We start from the raw sequence: 13,209 nt of genomic DNA on the forward strand, positions 1-13,209 counted from the left end.
GGGAGCCCACCACCTCATGAGAGCAGAGAGGCACCTAAGACACAGTTGGCAGGACACACGTAGTGGTTAGGGGTGTCACTGAAGGCTCCCAGCCAATGCTCAGAGGCCTGGCCTGACATGGGACAGGGAAGCTGTGCTACCCACAGCCAGGGGCCACCTGGGCATTGGGCCCCTAGGCTTTCTCCTAGCAGTGATGGCTCTGGGCAGTCAGCTGGCAACTCATTTACATTGTTTCAGTCCACCCAAGGCAACTGGGTTTTGTCTTTATTTGTGATGACAAGGAGCTAGATGCTACAGGCCCCTGTCACAGCGTTGGTCCTTAGCCATCACTGTCCCTGGGGCCCTGGGAGAGCAAGGACCCTGCACCCACTCTAGGGAGTCTATGTGCAAAGAGAGCTGCAGGAGAAATAGCTACAACACTGAACACTGGTGCAGAGCATCAGACCCTGCCGCTGAAACACACTGCCCACAGCCAGAAGGGCAGCCCTGAGCCTGCCCCTGTCCGCATCCTTACCCCTACAAAACCAAACCCATTCCTCCCTGTCATCCTCTTCCTGTGTGTCAGGGAAACCCCAGAGTGTCCCTGATTTCTCACTTTACCTCAGCCTTCCAGCACATTCTACCCCTCAACCTCCATAAATATTTCCCAAATCCACCTGCTTTTCACCACCACTACCAACCTGTCCGCATCTCATGGGACAGCCACAGTCCCATCCAGCAGCCTCCCTTCAGGGATCTGGGCTCCTTGCAGGACAATCCATGGTGTCTCTGTCCTTCACCCTCCTGACATGGCCAGCTGGCCTTTCCGCATCGCCTCCTCCACTCCCAACCCCCACGCAACCTTCCCACCTCTCAAAAGCACAGGCTGGTTCTCTGCCCAGGGCTGTTACCTGCCTGGTCCCTGCCTGAGAGCATACTATTATACTAAGCAGCTGGCGTCTGCCACTCCATGTGTTTTCCATTAAGTCTTTCAATTGTCACAACAACCATGTGAACTAGAAACTCGCGCCCTCCCCATTTTACACAGGGAAAGGAAGGCAGAGTTGAGCAACCTGCAGTGGTGGGGGCCAGCACTGTTGGCCCCCACATCCACCACCCACGTTGCCTGGCCACATTGGCCGAAGCAGCCTCCTGGACGCCCTTCCCCGCCATCCACTTCAGAAGCATGACCACTCTCTGAGTGTCCTGTCTGTCTCCACAGCCGATGAGCAGGTCGCAGGGTAGGGGCACGGCCTCGCCCTGCACTGCTGTGTATCTTTCCCCGGCCCAGAGCAGGGCCCAGACGCTGCGGGTGCGCAACAAATACCGGCTGAACGAACGAGGAGGGTATTTCATTGTTTGAAGAACTTAGAAAATGCCAAAAGATTTAGAAGACAATAACAAAGCAGATTTAAAATACAGACTGGGTGAAGAGTAAAAAACCTGCATTCTTTGATCTTCACGCTGTATTTTTCCCCTGTCAATTAGAAATTACAGGCTCCCCCGCGCTCTGTCACAGTCGCCGTCAGTCTCTGAGATGGCCCAAGACTCACAAGAGAGCCAGGCCTCCACGGGAGCCGCGGCCTCGGGAAGGGGGCACCGCAGGATCACACCCGGGCGCAGCAGACCGCGGCCGGCTAGGTAGGGTCCTCCGGTCCGAGTCCGCCTGCGCGCGGAACCCCTGCCGGCCCTCTGGAGTCGGGGCCGACGCTCCCTAAGGGCGGCTCAGGTGCCCAACGACCACCCGGCGGGCGGGCTGCGGCGTCCCGCCAGGGTGCGCCACGTCCGGGAGCCGGGTCAGGTGGGTAGCTGCGGACTACCCCAGTACCCCCAAACCTTCCTCTTGGGAAAATCAAGACGCCCGCTTCCCGCCCCTCGTCTTCTCTCAGCCAATGGGCGGTATAGCTTTGTCGGGCCAATGAGCAACGAGGGAGTGGGAACCACTGCCTTGCGAGCCAGTAGAGTGAGGACAGGAAGAGCTAGGGGCGGAGTGTGCGATCCTGGCAGCCAATCAACAAGAAAAGAGGCAAGGCGGCGGTTTTTTTATTGGCGGGGCCTAGGGGGCGCGGTCTGTGGTTGGGCTGTGGTCGGGACGGCAAGATGGCGGCGGCGGGGCCGACCCCGTTGCGTGTGGGCTTCGTGGGCGCGGGCCGCATGGCGGAGGCAATCGCGCAGGGCCTCATCCGAGCAGGTGCGGCAGCGCGGGACCAGGCCAGTGGGCTCCGCTAACATCTGGCCCGCGGCCTAGCTTGGAAGGCGCCCCATGCGGGGAGCTCACCTGTTGGGGAGGGAGCGGGCGCATCGGACCCGTGCGGGTGCTGGCGGGGCTCCCCGAGCGCCCCAGAGCGGGACGCGAGGGCAGCACGGGTGTCAGAGGGCGAGCTGGTGGTTCCTCCACCAAAAGGGGGACAGGTGGAGCATGGGCCCTGCGCCTCGGGACTCAGCTCCCCTGGGCACAGCCGGGAACACCTGTTTCTTACCTTTAGAATGTGGTTACTAGAAAGTAGCTACGGGCGCGGGTGGCTGAAATGATAATCTCTTGAGCAGTGCTGGCTCGGTGCCACCAGCTATGGCCAACTTTCTGGCCTCCTGGCTTTGGTCAAGCTGAGCCTCTGATTTTTTTTTTTTTTTTTTCCTATTTGTGCGCCAGCGCGACTTATGATAATGAGCAGCAGGGTTACTCTACCAGAAACCTTGGGTTTATGGATAGTTGGGGCCAGATAATTTGTCCTTTGTGTTGTAGGATGTTTAGCATCCCTGGCCTCTCCTCACTAGATGCCAGTAGCACCCCCATGGTGTGACAGCCAAAATATCACCGTTGACAAATGTCCCCTGGATGGGGGCTGGGGGGAGGCAAAATCATCCCTGGTTGAGAACCACTAGTATACAGCAGGGGATGTTGGTGCAACCCTAATGCTGCTCCACAGTATGTATTAATAGAAACCTTTATGTGTGGATTGTGAGTAGAGAGAGCTAGGTGACTTATGGCTGTGTGTTCAGCTGTACTTCAAAGTCCAGAAAAGTAATAATCAGAAGATGGTTACTGCAAGTCTCAGGAGTTTTACCTCTAAAACCTGGCAGTGTCATCTGCCTCCCAGGGCTGTACACATTAAATGAGATATATACATCAAGTGTTTAGCCCAGTACTGGTGTGTGTGGCTGTCCCTGTCATTAACTGGCTGTGTTCAGGTTGTGATGTACACGTCTGTCTTCCTGTTCGACTATACAGAACTCTAACCCAGTCTCCCCACCCCTGTACTCCACGAAAGCAGATGATTTCTATCAAGTGGGCATCCACTTGGATGTTTCAACACAGACTTGCCCGCTCTGGAGGAAGCTGGGCCCCCATTGAGCCTTTTGTGGCCAATCAGCTGCCTTTGTTCCCACCATGCCTCCCCAGGCCTGGTGTTCCCCCTGGGGTGCTGCTCCAGGCAGTCTTCCCTTCCCTGGGATCTGTGTCCCCACTGGATGAGGCAAGCTTCTGGCCTCCATCCCAGCGGCAAGCAGGTGGCAGTGACTTCCCCCTAGAATTGGTGGGTCTGATTGCTTGGTCCCAGGTGGATGGAGCATCCCTGCTTTTTGTTCTTGCAGAGTCTCAGGTTGGCAGGGGGCCAGGGATGGGCCAGGCTTGGCTGAGCCTGAGAGGCCAGGAGAGCTCCTCCCTCTCCTTCTGCCAGACCTCCTCATCAACCCCTTTGCCTTTGCTTTTCCAGGAAAAGTGGAAGCTCAGCACGTGCTGGCCAGTGCACCAACAGACAGGGGCCTCTGCCACTTCCGGGTGAGCAGAGGGCCCCGGCTCTTTCCAGGGTGGGGCTTCCCCTCAGGAGCCTGGGGTAGCTCTTCTTGGCTCCTGTCCTGCTCAGAAACTTATCAGGGCTAGGGGAGTGTGTCCTATTTAGCTGAAGTTTGGAGACTGGTTGGGCTGGGCTAGGCTGCAGAAGGGGAGGTCAGAGGCCAGTGGGGAAGTCAGGGTTATGGAGGGCCAGGGAAAAAGTGTATGTGTGTGTGTGGGGGGGGGGGGCGTGTTTACATGTGTGTGCTGGGGTAGTGGTCGTGGGCATTCTCTGGGGATAGAGGCCTTGGAGAGGTGCTGACATGGGGGAGTGGGGGGGTGAGGGTGTAGACACTTGGCCATAAGAGGCCCCTGGACCCATGGAAACACAGGGTGGCCTTCAGCAGGAAGGGCTGTGGTGGGGGGGATGCCCCATTCATGCAGCCACCTAGGTCCTGGTTCCATTGTCTTCTGTGCAGGCTCTGGGTTGCCAGACCACCCATTCCAACCAGGAAGTGCTGCAGAGCTGCTCACTCATCATCTTTGCCACCAAGCCCCATGTCTTGCCAGCTGTCCTGGCAGAGGTGGCCCCTGTGGTCACTGCTAAGCACATCTTGGTGTCTTTGGCTGCTGGGGTCTCTCTGAGTGTCCTGGAAGAGGTGAGTGGCCCTTGGGGTAAGCTCTGCTGGCCAGACTTAGGTGGCAGACAGCCTCCCAGCCAGCATGCAGAGGTAGTAGGTGGCCTACCTGGGTTAAGTGGCCAGGGTTAGGGTTCACTCCTGGTGCTGTGGCTGGGAGCCAGAGTCTGCAGTTAGCTGAGGTATATCTGCCTGGAGGCTCCTGCTCTGGGCCTGCCCAGCAGGACCCAATTCCACAGGTTCCCTGATTCTGACCTTTCTCCGGCCAGCTGCTCCCCACCAACGCACAGGTGCTGCGGGTCTCACCCAGCCTGCCTTGCGTGGTCCAGGAGGGGGCCATAGTGATGGCTCGGGGCCGCCATGCCGGGAACAGCGAGACCAAGCTCCTGCAGAACCTGCTGGAGGCCTGTGGGCAGTGTGAGGAGGTGCCTGAGGCCTACATAGATATCCACACTGGCCTCAGTGGCAGCGGAGTGGCCTTCGTGAGTGTTGTCCTCCCCACCCCCCCAGCCCTTGGCAAAGAGAGGCCCTCTCAAGGCCCTGTGATGGCCTCTGCCCTCAGGGTATAGCCCTGGGGCCTTGGGTGCTTGGTCTCTGGGCTGACTGTGAGTTCTTGAGCTCTGTTCTACCCTGGAACTTCATTGCCTTGGTGGTCCTTTGATAGCAGCCCCATTACAGACCCCTGGGCTCAGGCCTTGGCCCTGGAATCTGTGGGCGGTGCTCTGAGCCTTTTCCAGTCTGGGGGAGTGTTGGCTTTGACACTCTTCCCAAAACTGCTCCTGTAGGTGTGCACGTTCTCTGAGGCCCTGGCCGAAGGCGCCATCAAGATGGGCATGCCCAGTGGCCTGGCCCACCGCATTGCTGCCCAGACCCTGCTGGTGAGTGAGGGTGGCCCTGGGGGAATGTCTGGAAAATCCAGGCCTGCACCACCTCCAGTGGGCAAGGAAGCAACAGGGCCGAGAGGAGGCAGGCCACAGTGTGGGAGCTGCTCTCCTCCCCCTGAGTCGTCAGCCTCTCGCGCTCTCCCCAGGGGACAGGCAAGATGCTGCTGCAACAGGGGCAGCACCCTGCCCAGCTGCGGACAGATGTATGCACACCGGGTGGCACCACCATCTATGGTCTTCACGCCCTGGAGCAGGGCGGGCTTCGAGCGGCCACCATGAGTGCTGTGGAGGCCGCCACCTGCCGGGCCAAGGAGCTCGGCAGAAAGTAGGCCCAGGCTCTGGATGAAGGCTGCCCGCCTCCTTGCCCACCTGTGCTGCCCCCAGTACCCCCATCCCTTCGCCCGAGGACGTGGTCCTCTCTTCCTCCTGTGTGTTTCATGCTGCCCCTCACCCCAGAGGGAAATATAAGGCAATGGGACTTGAGAGGTTTGGGCTGGCTGGCCTCCTACCAGCACAGTAGCCTTCCCTTCCCCATGGGCAGAAGGCACCTGCCCTAGTGAGCCACCATGATGGCAGCATTGGTTCTGAGGGTCCCTAGAGATGGCCTCTTGGTCAAGTGCCCACATGGCCAGGCAGTTGGTTAAGGCCATGAGTGGAGCTGCTGGTTAAAGAAGAGCCAGCCCAGATACCTGGTCTGGAGCCCTGGCCCTTGGATTTCCCGATGGCTCAGCAGCTGCAGCCAAGCGAACTCCCTCGTCTCAGCTCTGGGGAGCACAGGACATATGGAGTATGTACAAGGGACTCCCTCCCCCTCAGGGAAGCCAGAGGCCTTGGCCTGGTGCTAGACAGGGCCACCTGTGGGGAGCTAGAGCCCCACCTTGCCAGCCCCTGAGAAGAGAGGGGTTGTGTGCTTTTCTCTCACCAAGGAGGAAGAGGAGCCTCATCCCTGGTGCCCCCACAGCAGAGCTGCGTGGGGCTGGGCCTGCAGCAGTACAGGGGTGGCACCGGCTGGGCAATAGGTAGGAGGGTGCTTGAGGTCTGGGAGGGTGGGCTCTGGCCAGCCAGAACGTAGACCACTTGTTTACCTGAGCCGAGGCTCCCTCTCTCTCCCAGACCCTACACTCCTGGCAAGTGGCCTGGTGGGGCTGGGCCTAACGACGCTCCACTGGCTCAGGAGTCCAGGAGGTTCCTGTGGCCTGGCCCGACCATGCTGCCCTCAGACTGTAGGAGTTGGCTCCTTAGCCTGTCCCTTAAGGGGCCAGCAGATCAGGAAAGCCAGGACCCGGGGAGAAGCAAGGCTATGAGACTGGCAGCCTGGGTTCTGGGGCTTTTGGGTGGGGAGGGCCCAGCAACCCATCTCCGCTCTATCCCCACCCTCAAGACACACCTGGGCCTCATGAGACTGGGCCTTGAGGTTAGGAGGACGCTGTGCCATCTACCAGCTGGGTGACTTCGGACACATTAATCCCCATCTGTGAAACTGGGCTGACAGAACCTATGCAACAGGAACAGCATTTCTATCCCTCACACCCAGCTGCCTCTGTAGCCCTCTTCCCACCCCACTTACTCCTCCACAGATGTGCAGCTATTGCCATCCCCCCAGCCTAGCAAGGGTCAGCCCCCATCTCTGAGCCTCCAGTCCCAGGAGACTCTGGCTCTCAGCCAGCAACTGCTTCATCTGAGTCTGGCTCTGCCACTTGTCAGAAGAGTCATCCTGAGTCAGCCTCACACCTGACTCCCTCATCTGTGCAATGGGAATAAATGCACTGTCTTGGAGCACTGAGTGAGCTCGTATCCATTGGAGGTTGATGAAACCAAGAGCCCAAAACCCCATCTTAGCTGACACAGGACTTTGGGCTCAGAGACAGATGTCAGCCGGTGGTGGTGCAAATGGTTTGGATGGCAGAGATTTCCCACCTTGGCTGCAGGTCACCATCGCCTGAGAGCTTTGTGAGGTTACAGAATTGCCAGCTTCCCCTGCACCCTGACCAGGCCTCCAGGGGCCTGTGTGCCAAGCCTGAGTGGGTTTGGGAGCCCAGGGTCTGGTGCAGGCTGCTCTGTGAGGGAACTCCTTGGGCAGCCCTGCCAAGAGCCACCTGCCTTCACACTGATGGAGCCCATCTGGAAGGAGAAATCACTGCTGAATTTGAGCCAACACCTGTCTTCCTAGGGGCCAGGGTGGGCTCAGCTTGGGAGGCAGAAGACACATACATCGTCCATTCCTGCCCTCGAGCAGGCCATTCCCTGAGTGAGGAGCTTTGGTGGAGCCCCAGGCCCAGCAGGTGATGGCTTGTGGCAAGGACACATTCATTCAAGAGGTGCAGTTTTTTGGGGGTGAGGGCAGGGTCATGACTGTGGGTCAGCCAGGCCTCTGCCTTATACTGCCAGCCAGGACTTGTTTTTCAAGATAGAAACTGATGTGTGTGCTCATGGTACTTTCTGTAATCAATGTTCCACTTATGTCCCCTGCCCCCAACTCTTTTATCTGTGGAGAGCATCCTATGGGGTGCTCTAAGCATTGGATCAGGAGCCACAAAGTAACTCTAAAACAGGGGTACTTGCAAGAAAATGAAAAAAACAAAACAGGCACTCATGAAGTTGACATGTTCAACCTTTATTATATAAAGTGTTATCGGGCCCATCTGGCCAGCTGAACTCAGCTGTAAGCAAGGTTAGGTGTTAGAGGAAGGGCCCCTCAACACAGCATGAACCCCAGAAGCCCAAAATCTGCTCTCAAGAAGCCATTGGGGTCAAGCCTCACCCTTGGGCACACACAGCCAGGGGGCAGACAGTGCCCAGGCCCCACTGAGCTCCCCACAGGCAATCCCAATCCCAAATAGGTAATAAAAGGGGCTGGGGTCCCTGTGAGACCAGCCTGCAGCTTGGGGGTGTCCCCTCTCTCTCCCCATGTTCTGATGTTTCATTTGCAGCCCAGCTGATGTCCAGGCAGTCACTTCCCAAGAACACATGGCCAGTGATGGTTTCAGCAAAGCCTGCATTCACTCATCTTTCTGTCCTTCACACTTTCCCATCGCTGGCCCTCCCCTAAGCCCAGGAGCTCTGACAACCACCCTGACACAGAGGCTGCCAACTGGAAGAGCTGTGACCTTCCTTGAGCCTGGTCACAGAGCTGTGAACAGGAGTAGAGGTGGGGGCTGGTGGCCTCTATAAAGCTGCCTGAGCCAGGAGGGCTGTCTGCACTTCCCAAGCCACAGGAGTGCTTTCAGGGATCATGCAAGGTCCTCCAATGGCTGTTGAAAGAAGGACATGCAGCTTCAATCAGCTTGCTTGAATGTTATCACAAACCAGGGTGGCAAACTCAAATAAATGCCCACAGTGCTCAGCAGATAACAGCAACAGGTGTGGGGGTGTGAGGAAGGGAGGCCAGGCAGAGATGCAGCCCTGTGAGGCACACAGCCCTCCTAAGGGGCTCCCTCTACCCTACTGGGGTCACTTCACAGACACTGAGCAGAGCCCAGAGAGGTGGGTGACTGTAAGCTGATAGCAGGGCAGGGCCCCAGGTTCTCATCTGCCATCTGTGCATAGCTACAGGCCCTGGGGACTTGCAGGGGCTGCCCACAGGGCCAGGGCCAGGCAGAGCAGCCTCCTCACATGCAAGGCTGGGGGCTTGAACCTCTGCCCTGTGGTGCACACACGCACTCCAGAGAAGACCTTTTGAGCCCTCTTGTGGAGGGGTTTACTAGCGCAGCAGATGCCAATAGGCAGACCCACACTTGATAGGGGACTCTTAAGTAGCTCCTAGCGCCCCCACCAGCCTGCATCTGCCTTGTTTATGGGAAGGTGACCATCTGGGGGCAGGGGAACAGGCCAGAGCCACCTCCTGGGCCCCTGATGCCCAGATGAGAGAGGGGTGAGACAGGTGAAGAGGCAGACAGGGTCTCTCTCTTCTCCCCCTTTCCCTGTATGACACCTCCCTGGGCCCAGGCCAAGGGTAGGGCTGAAACTGACAGGAAGGTTGGAGATGAAAACCTCACCAAAGGAGCAGCTACAGTGGTAACAACCAGAGGCTGCCCATATGTCAAAGCCCAGGTATGCAGCCCTCACCTGGCATGTGCAGCTCTTAGGTTCACCTCTTCTCAAGAGCCCTGGAGGCAGTTGTGGCACAGGGAGGCCGGCTGCTACCAGCCCTGTGTGCCTGTGCCATTGGGGAGATTCACGGGGCAAAACGCATCTGACTTCCTAAACCCCAGCCCCGGCTTGGGTTGTAGAGATCCAGGGCCAGCCCTGGACAGGTCTGCAGGTTCAGGGAGACTGGAAGTCGAGGTGGCCAGAGGGCCCCAGCAGGAGCCGAGTCTGGCTAGTTAAGCCTGATTCTCTCTCTTGCTGACAAATTTTCCACACCTTCCTTCACCTCTCAGATTTGAGATATTTTTTTTTTCCCGGTTTTGTTTTTTTTTTGGATTGGGGTGGTCCTAAGGACCTGTTCTCGGACGTGTGTAGAAACTGCTTTTTGGGGGCACTCCCTCCAGCTGCCCCACTATCAAGCTGGTGTACACCTCTTCCCTTCCGCAGACATACCATCTGTGTGCAGGCCCCCTACACTCACCAACTCTGTTTTCAAGGCTCAGACCACTGGGGGCGACAAGGGGAGAGCACCTGGAGGCCCCTGCCCCTCACAGGGCTGCATCCCTGCAATGGCAGCCCCCACTACCCTGAGAGGCATGGGCTCTCTTGGTCCCAGACCACCCACTGGATTCTGAACCTAGAACTGAACAGAGCAGCAGAACACTAAGAGAGCTGACACCCTTTTCTCCCTTTCAAACTGGGCCACCCAGAAGCAGCTCAGCCACAAGGTGGGCAGTGCCAGGAAAGGCAGAAAAGCCTGCGTGGGGCCCTGGGGCAGGAGGAGCAGGTGGAAGGCGGTGGTAAGGCACTGTGGATTGCGCTGGACTGTCAGTCCTGGGCCTGCTCTGGGGCAAGCCAGGTAGCTCCAGGCCCTGGGGCTGGATAAAGTGGCCAGTGGCCCATGGGGAATCAGGGGAGTTTGCCCTGCCATTGGTCAAATCGCCAGGGCCCAAATACAGACTTTCAACAACCCCATGGAATAAGGTATCTGTTTAGAATAGAATTTTCTTAAGGAAAACCAAAAATGCAGGGGGACAATACACCCCCTGCTGCACCCAGAACCTTGAGAAGCCTGAGTATTGGGGCTCTGTCCTCCCTTCCCCATTCCACAGCAATGCTCTGAGAGCAGCCCCAGGCTCCAAACATGAACCACTTGGGCTTCTAGTCCGCAGAGCAATGGCAGGGGGCAGCCCATAGATCACTCCACCCTGCCCCCGTTCTCATAGCCCCCTCTAAAGAGTATCTATAAAAATGGATTTAATGTGTTAAAAAAAATAAAATCAAGTGGTGTGCTTCCCCACTGAGATGATCCCACAGCTGTAGTGGAGGAACCACGCAGCACCAGGGCCCGAAACAAACAGGGGTGTCAGGTCCTTGTCCAGTGCATGTGACAGGTGGTGGTGGGAGGGAGACCCAGCCTCACAGGGGCCAGAGCAGGACACAGCCAACTGCTGATAGGTGCTGTGCCTCGAGTGCCTGGCGTGCATAGGGGACCCCACATGTGTGACTGCCCCGGGAGGTGTGGGCTAGGGGCCTCTCTTCCAGCTATCCCTCCAGCACACTGGGGGACCAGTGGGGCAGGACGACCAATGTTTCAACAACAGAAGCCCTCCAAGCCAGGCTGGGCTTGGATCCCTGTAACCCCCTGTACCCATCGGGTGGCCCACCCCATGGGGAGGAAAGAGGGGAGATGGGAGACTGTGCGTGTCCCCTCCCTCCAAGTGCAGCAGGAGAAAGGCCACTGGGCCAGCTTGGTCACACACCATCATCGGGGATTGTTGGAGTGTGCCCAATGCCCCCGAGCCTCCGGGCCATGCTGATGAGTGAGCGTAGCTGCACCAGCCTCAGCGGCCCCACCTCCCTGGGGTCCTGACTCTCCAGCCACCGCAGAGCTGTCTCCAGCCCCCGGACAGCCTCCCCAGCAGTGGGCACCGAGACTCCTCCGTATGCAGTGGCCACTTCCTCCTCCTCTGCACCCCCCATGCCAGACGGCAGGCTGGTTGGGGATGGGGGGGCTGCAAGGGCCAGCGCAGGGGGCAGGGCAGAGCCCACTTCCTCTCTGTAGCCCTCAGGCAGACCATCGTCGTCCAGGTGCAGCCACTCTGCAACCTCCTCGGGTGCCAGGCACTTGTAGGCCAGAGCTGCCAGATGAGTGAGGTCGCTGAGCACCCTGCTGTGCTCAGCGGCCTCCTCAGCCTGGCAGGCAGGCTGCCCAGCACCCTCCTCAGCAGGCCGGGACTCAAAAGCGGCCCGCAAGCCCAGCAGCCAGCAGCGCTCGATGCTGCCTGCCTGCACCAGGTCCCAGGAGAGGCCGGCCAGGTAGAGCATGTCCTTGAGCATGAAGCTGCGCATGAAGTCCAGTGGGGAGCCGCTGGCACAGGACACAGCCAGACGCAGCAGCTCCCGCTTGTACAGCTGCTTGAAGGCAGCCACCACGCCCTGCTCCAGCGGGGCAGGTATGTGCGCCCGGCTGCTGCCCTTGGATAGGAACAGCACGCGTACAGCTCCGTCAGGTGTCTGCAGCTCCTCCGGGGGCCCGAGGGGCTCAGGTCGGCACCGCAGGGGGGTCTCCTCGCTTTCCTCCAGGGCAGGCATCCTGGTGGCAGGGCTTGGGCAGGGCGGGTGGGCGACCAGCAGCACGGCCTTCTGCTGCAGGCAGCTTCGGCGCAGGTAGCGCTTGACGCCGGGAACAAATTCCTCGAAGAACCAGCCCCGCAGCAGAGGGCGGCTGAGCCAGGCGTCAGGGCTGTAGCGGTAGGAGGCAGGGAATTTGTCCTGGTTGTGGTGGCGCAGGCTGGGCGGGTCAGGCAGCTGCCCGATGACCAGCGGCTTCAGCTTGTGGCTGCCCGTCAGGTTGGCGGCCAGCAGCACCGTCACTCGGTCGCCCCGCCAGCGCCGGCCGCAGCCCCCTGCCCCGGGGTCCCCTGCGCCCAGGGCCGCGGTCTGCTCCGGAAGCAGCTTCCAGTAGAGGCCCGTGACGTTGGCGTTGTAGATCTGTTCGTCACCGTAGCCGCCCTCGGCAGGGGGCGGCGCGGCCGGGGCCCGGTCGGGCAGAGAGCCGGCGCCGGGGGGCAGTGCGGGCTCCTCCTTGACCGGCGGGCGTGGCGCGGGGCCCGGGGCCGGGGACCGGGCCTCGCCATAGAAGCGCTGGCTGGAGATGCCATGGCGTTTCTGCCAGCGCCAGAACCAGCCGTGGCTGGCCTTGAAGGTGCACTCGGGCCCATATATCTGGCGCGCGAAGGCCTCGGCCTGCGCCTGGATGATGGGCCCCGAGAGCGGCACGCCATGCTGGCGCAGCGTGAGGAACCACGAGTACACGGCGCGGTCGATCTCCTCCTCGTTGGCCAGCCGCATCTTTTTGCGCTGCGTGCCCACCTCGCCGCCCAGCTGGTCCAGGAACCAGCGCAGCTTGGGCTCGTCCTTGAGCCAGCCGCGCAGCGTGCCGCCGGGCACGCCGAAGTCGCGGCACACGCTGGCCTGCCGCTCGCCGCCCTTGACGCGCTCGATGGCCTGCAGCTTGTCCTTGATGGAGTAGGCCTTGCGGAAGGCCATCTTCACTGCCACGCGCTGCCGAGGCCCGGGGGCTGGGGGCGGCGGCCGTGCGGCGGGGGCCGGGGCGGGCGCTGGGGGCCGCGGCGGCTCCGCAGGACGCCCGAGCGGGGCGCGGCGGCCGCGGCGTGGGACGGGGCCAGCTGGGGGGCCCGCGGGGTACATGTTAGCGTGTGCGGCGGCGGCGGGGACCGCGAAACGCGGGAGCCACACGCCCGGCCGCTCGGGGCGGGGCGGTTGGGGGCGGGGCCGCGCGGGACCCACCCCTTTGTCTCGCCCGCTTGGCGGGCGCAGGCGCGCT

At 60.1% G+C, this 13,209-nt stretch overlaps 2 protein-coding genes across 2 annotated transcripts; one reads left to right on the top strand and one right to left on the bottom strand.

Annotated features, from left to right (window-relative positions):
- The first annotated feature begins 2,045 nt into the window (after positions 1-2,045).
- PYCR3 (pyrroline-5-carboxylate reductase 3) lies at positions 2,046-7,049 on the top strand. Its single transcript, XM_045561318.1, has 6 exons — positions 2,046-2,170; positions 3,693-3,757; positions 4,231-4,410; positions 4,659-4,871; positions 5,175-5,267; positions 5,420-7,049. The coding sequence occupies exons 1-6, from the start codon at positions 2,080-2,082 to the stop codon at positions 5,600-5,602; spliced, it is 825 nt and encodes a 274-aa protein (XP_045417274.1). The 5' UTR covers positions 2,046-2,079; the 3' UTR covers positions 5,603-7,049.
- An 817-nt stretch (positions 7,050-7,866) lies between these two features.
- On the bottom strand, positions 7,867-13,073 carry TIGD5 (tigger transposable element derived 5). Its single transcript, XM_045561319.1, has one exon. The coding sequence runs from the start codon at positions 13,071-13,073 to the stop codon at positions 11,115-11,117; it is 1,959 nt and encodes a 652-aa protein (XP_045417275.1). The 3' UTR covers positions 7,867-11,114.
- Positions 13,074-13,209: the final 136 nt, after the last annotated feature.

The sequence above is a fragment of the Lemur catta genome, chromosome 9 (genome assembly GCF_020740605.2).
Source record: "Lemur catta isolate mLemCat1 chromosome 9, mLemCat1.pri, whole genome shotgun sequence".
Lineage (NCBI taxonomy): Eukaryota > Metazoa > Chordata > Mammalia > Primates > Lemuridae > Lemur > Lemur catta.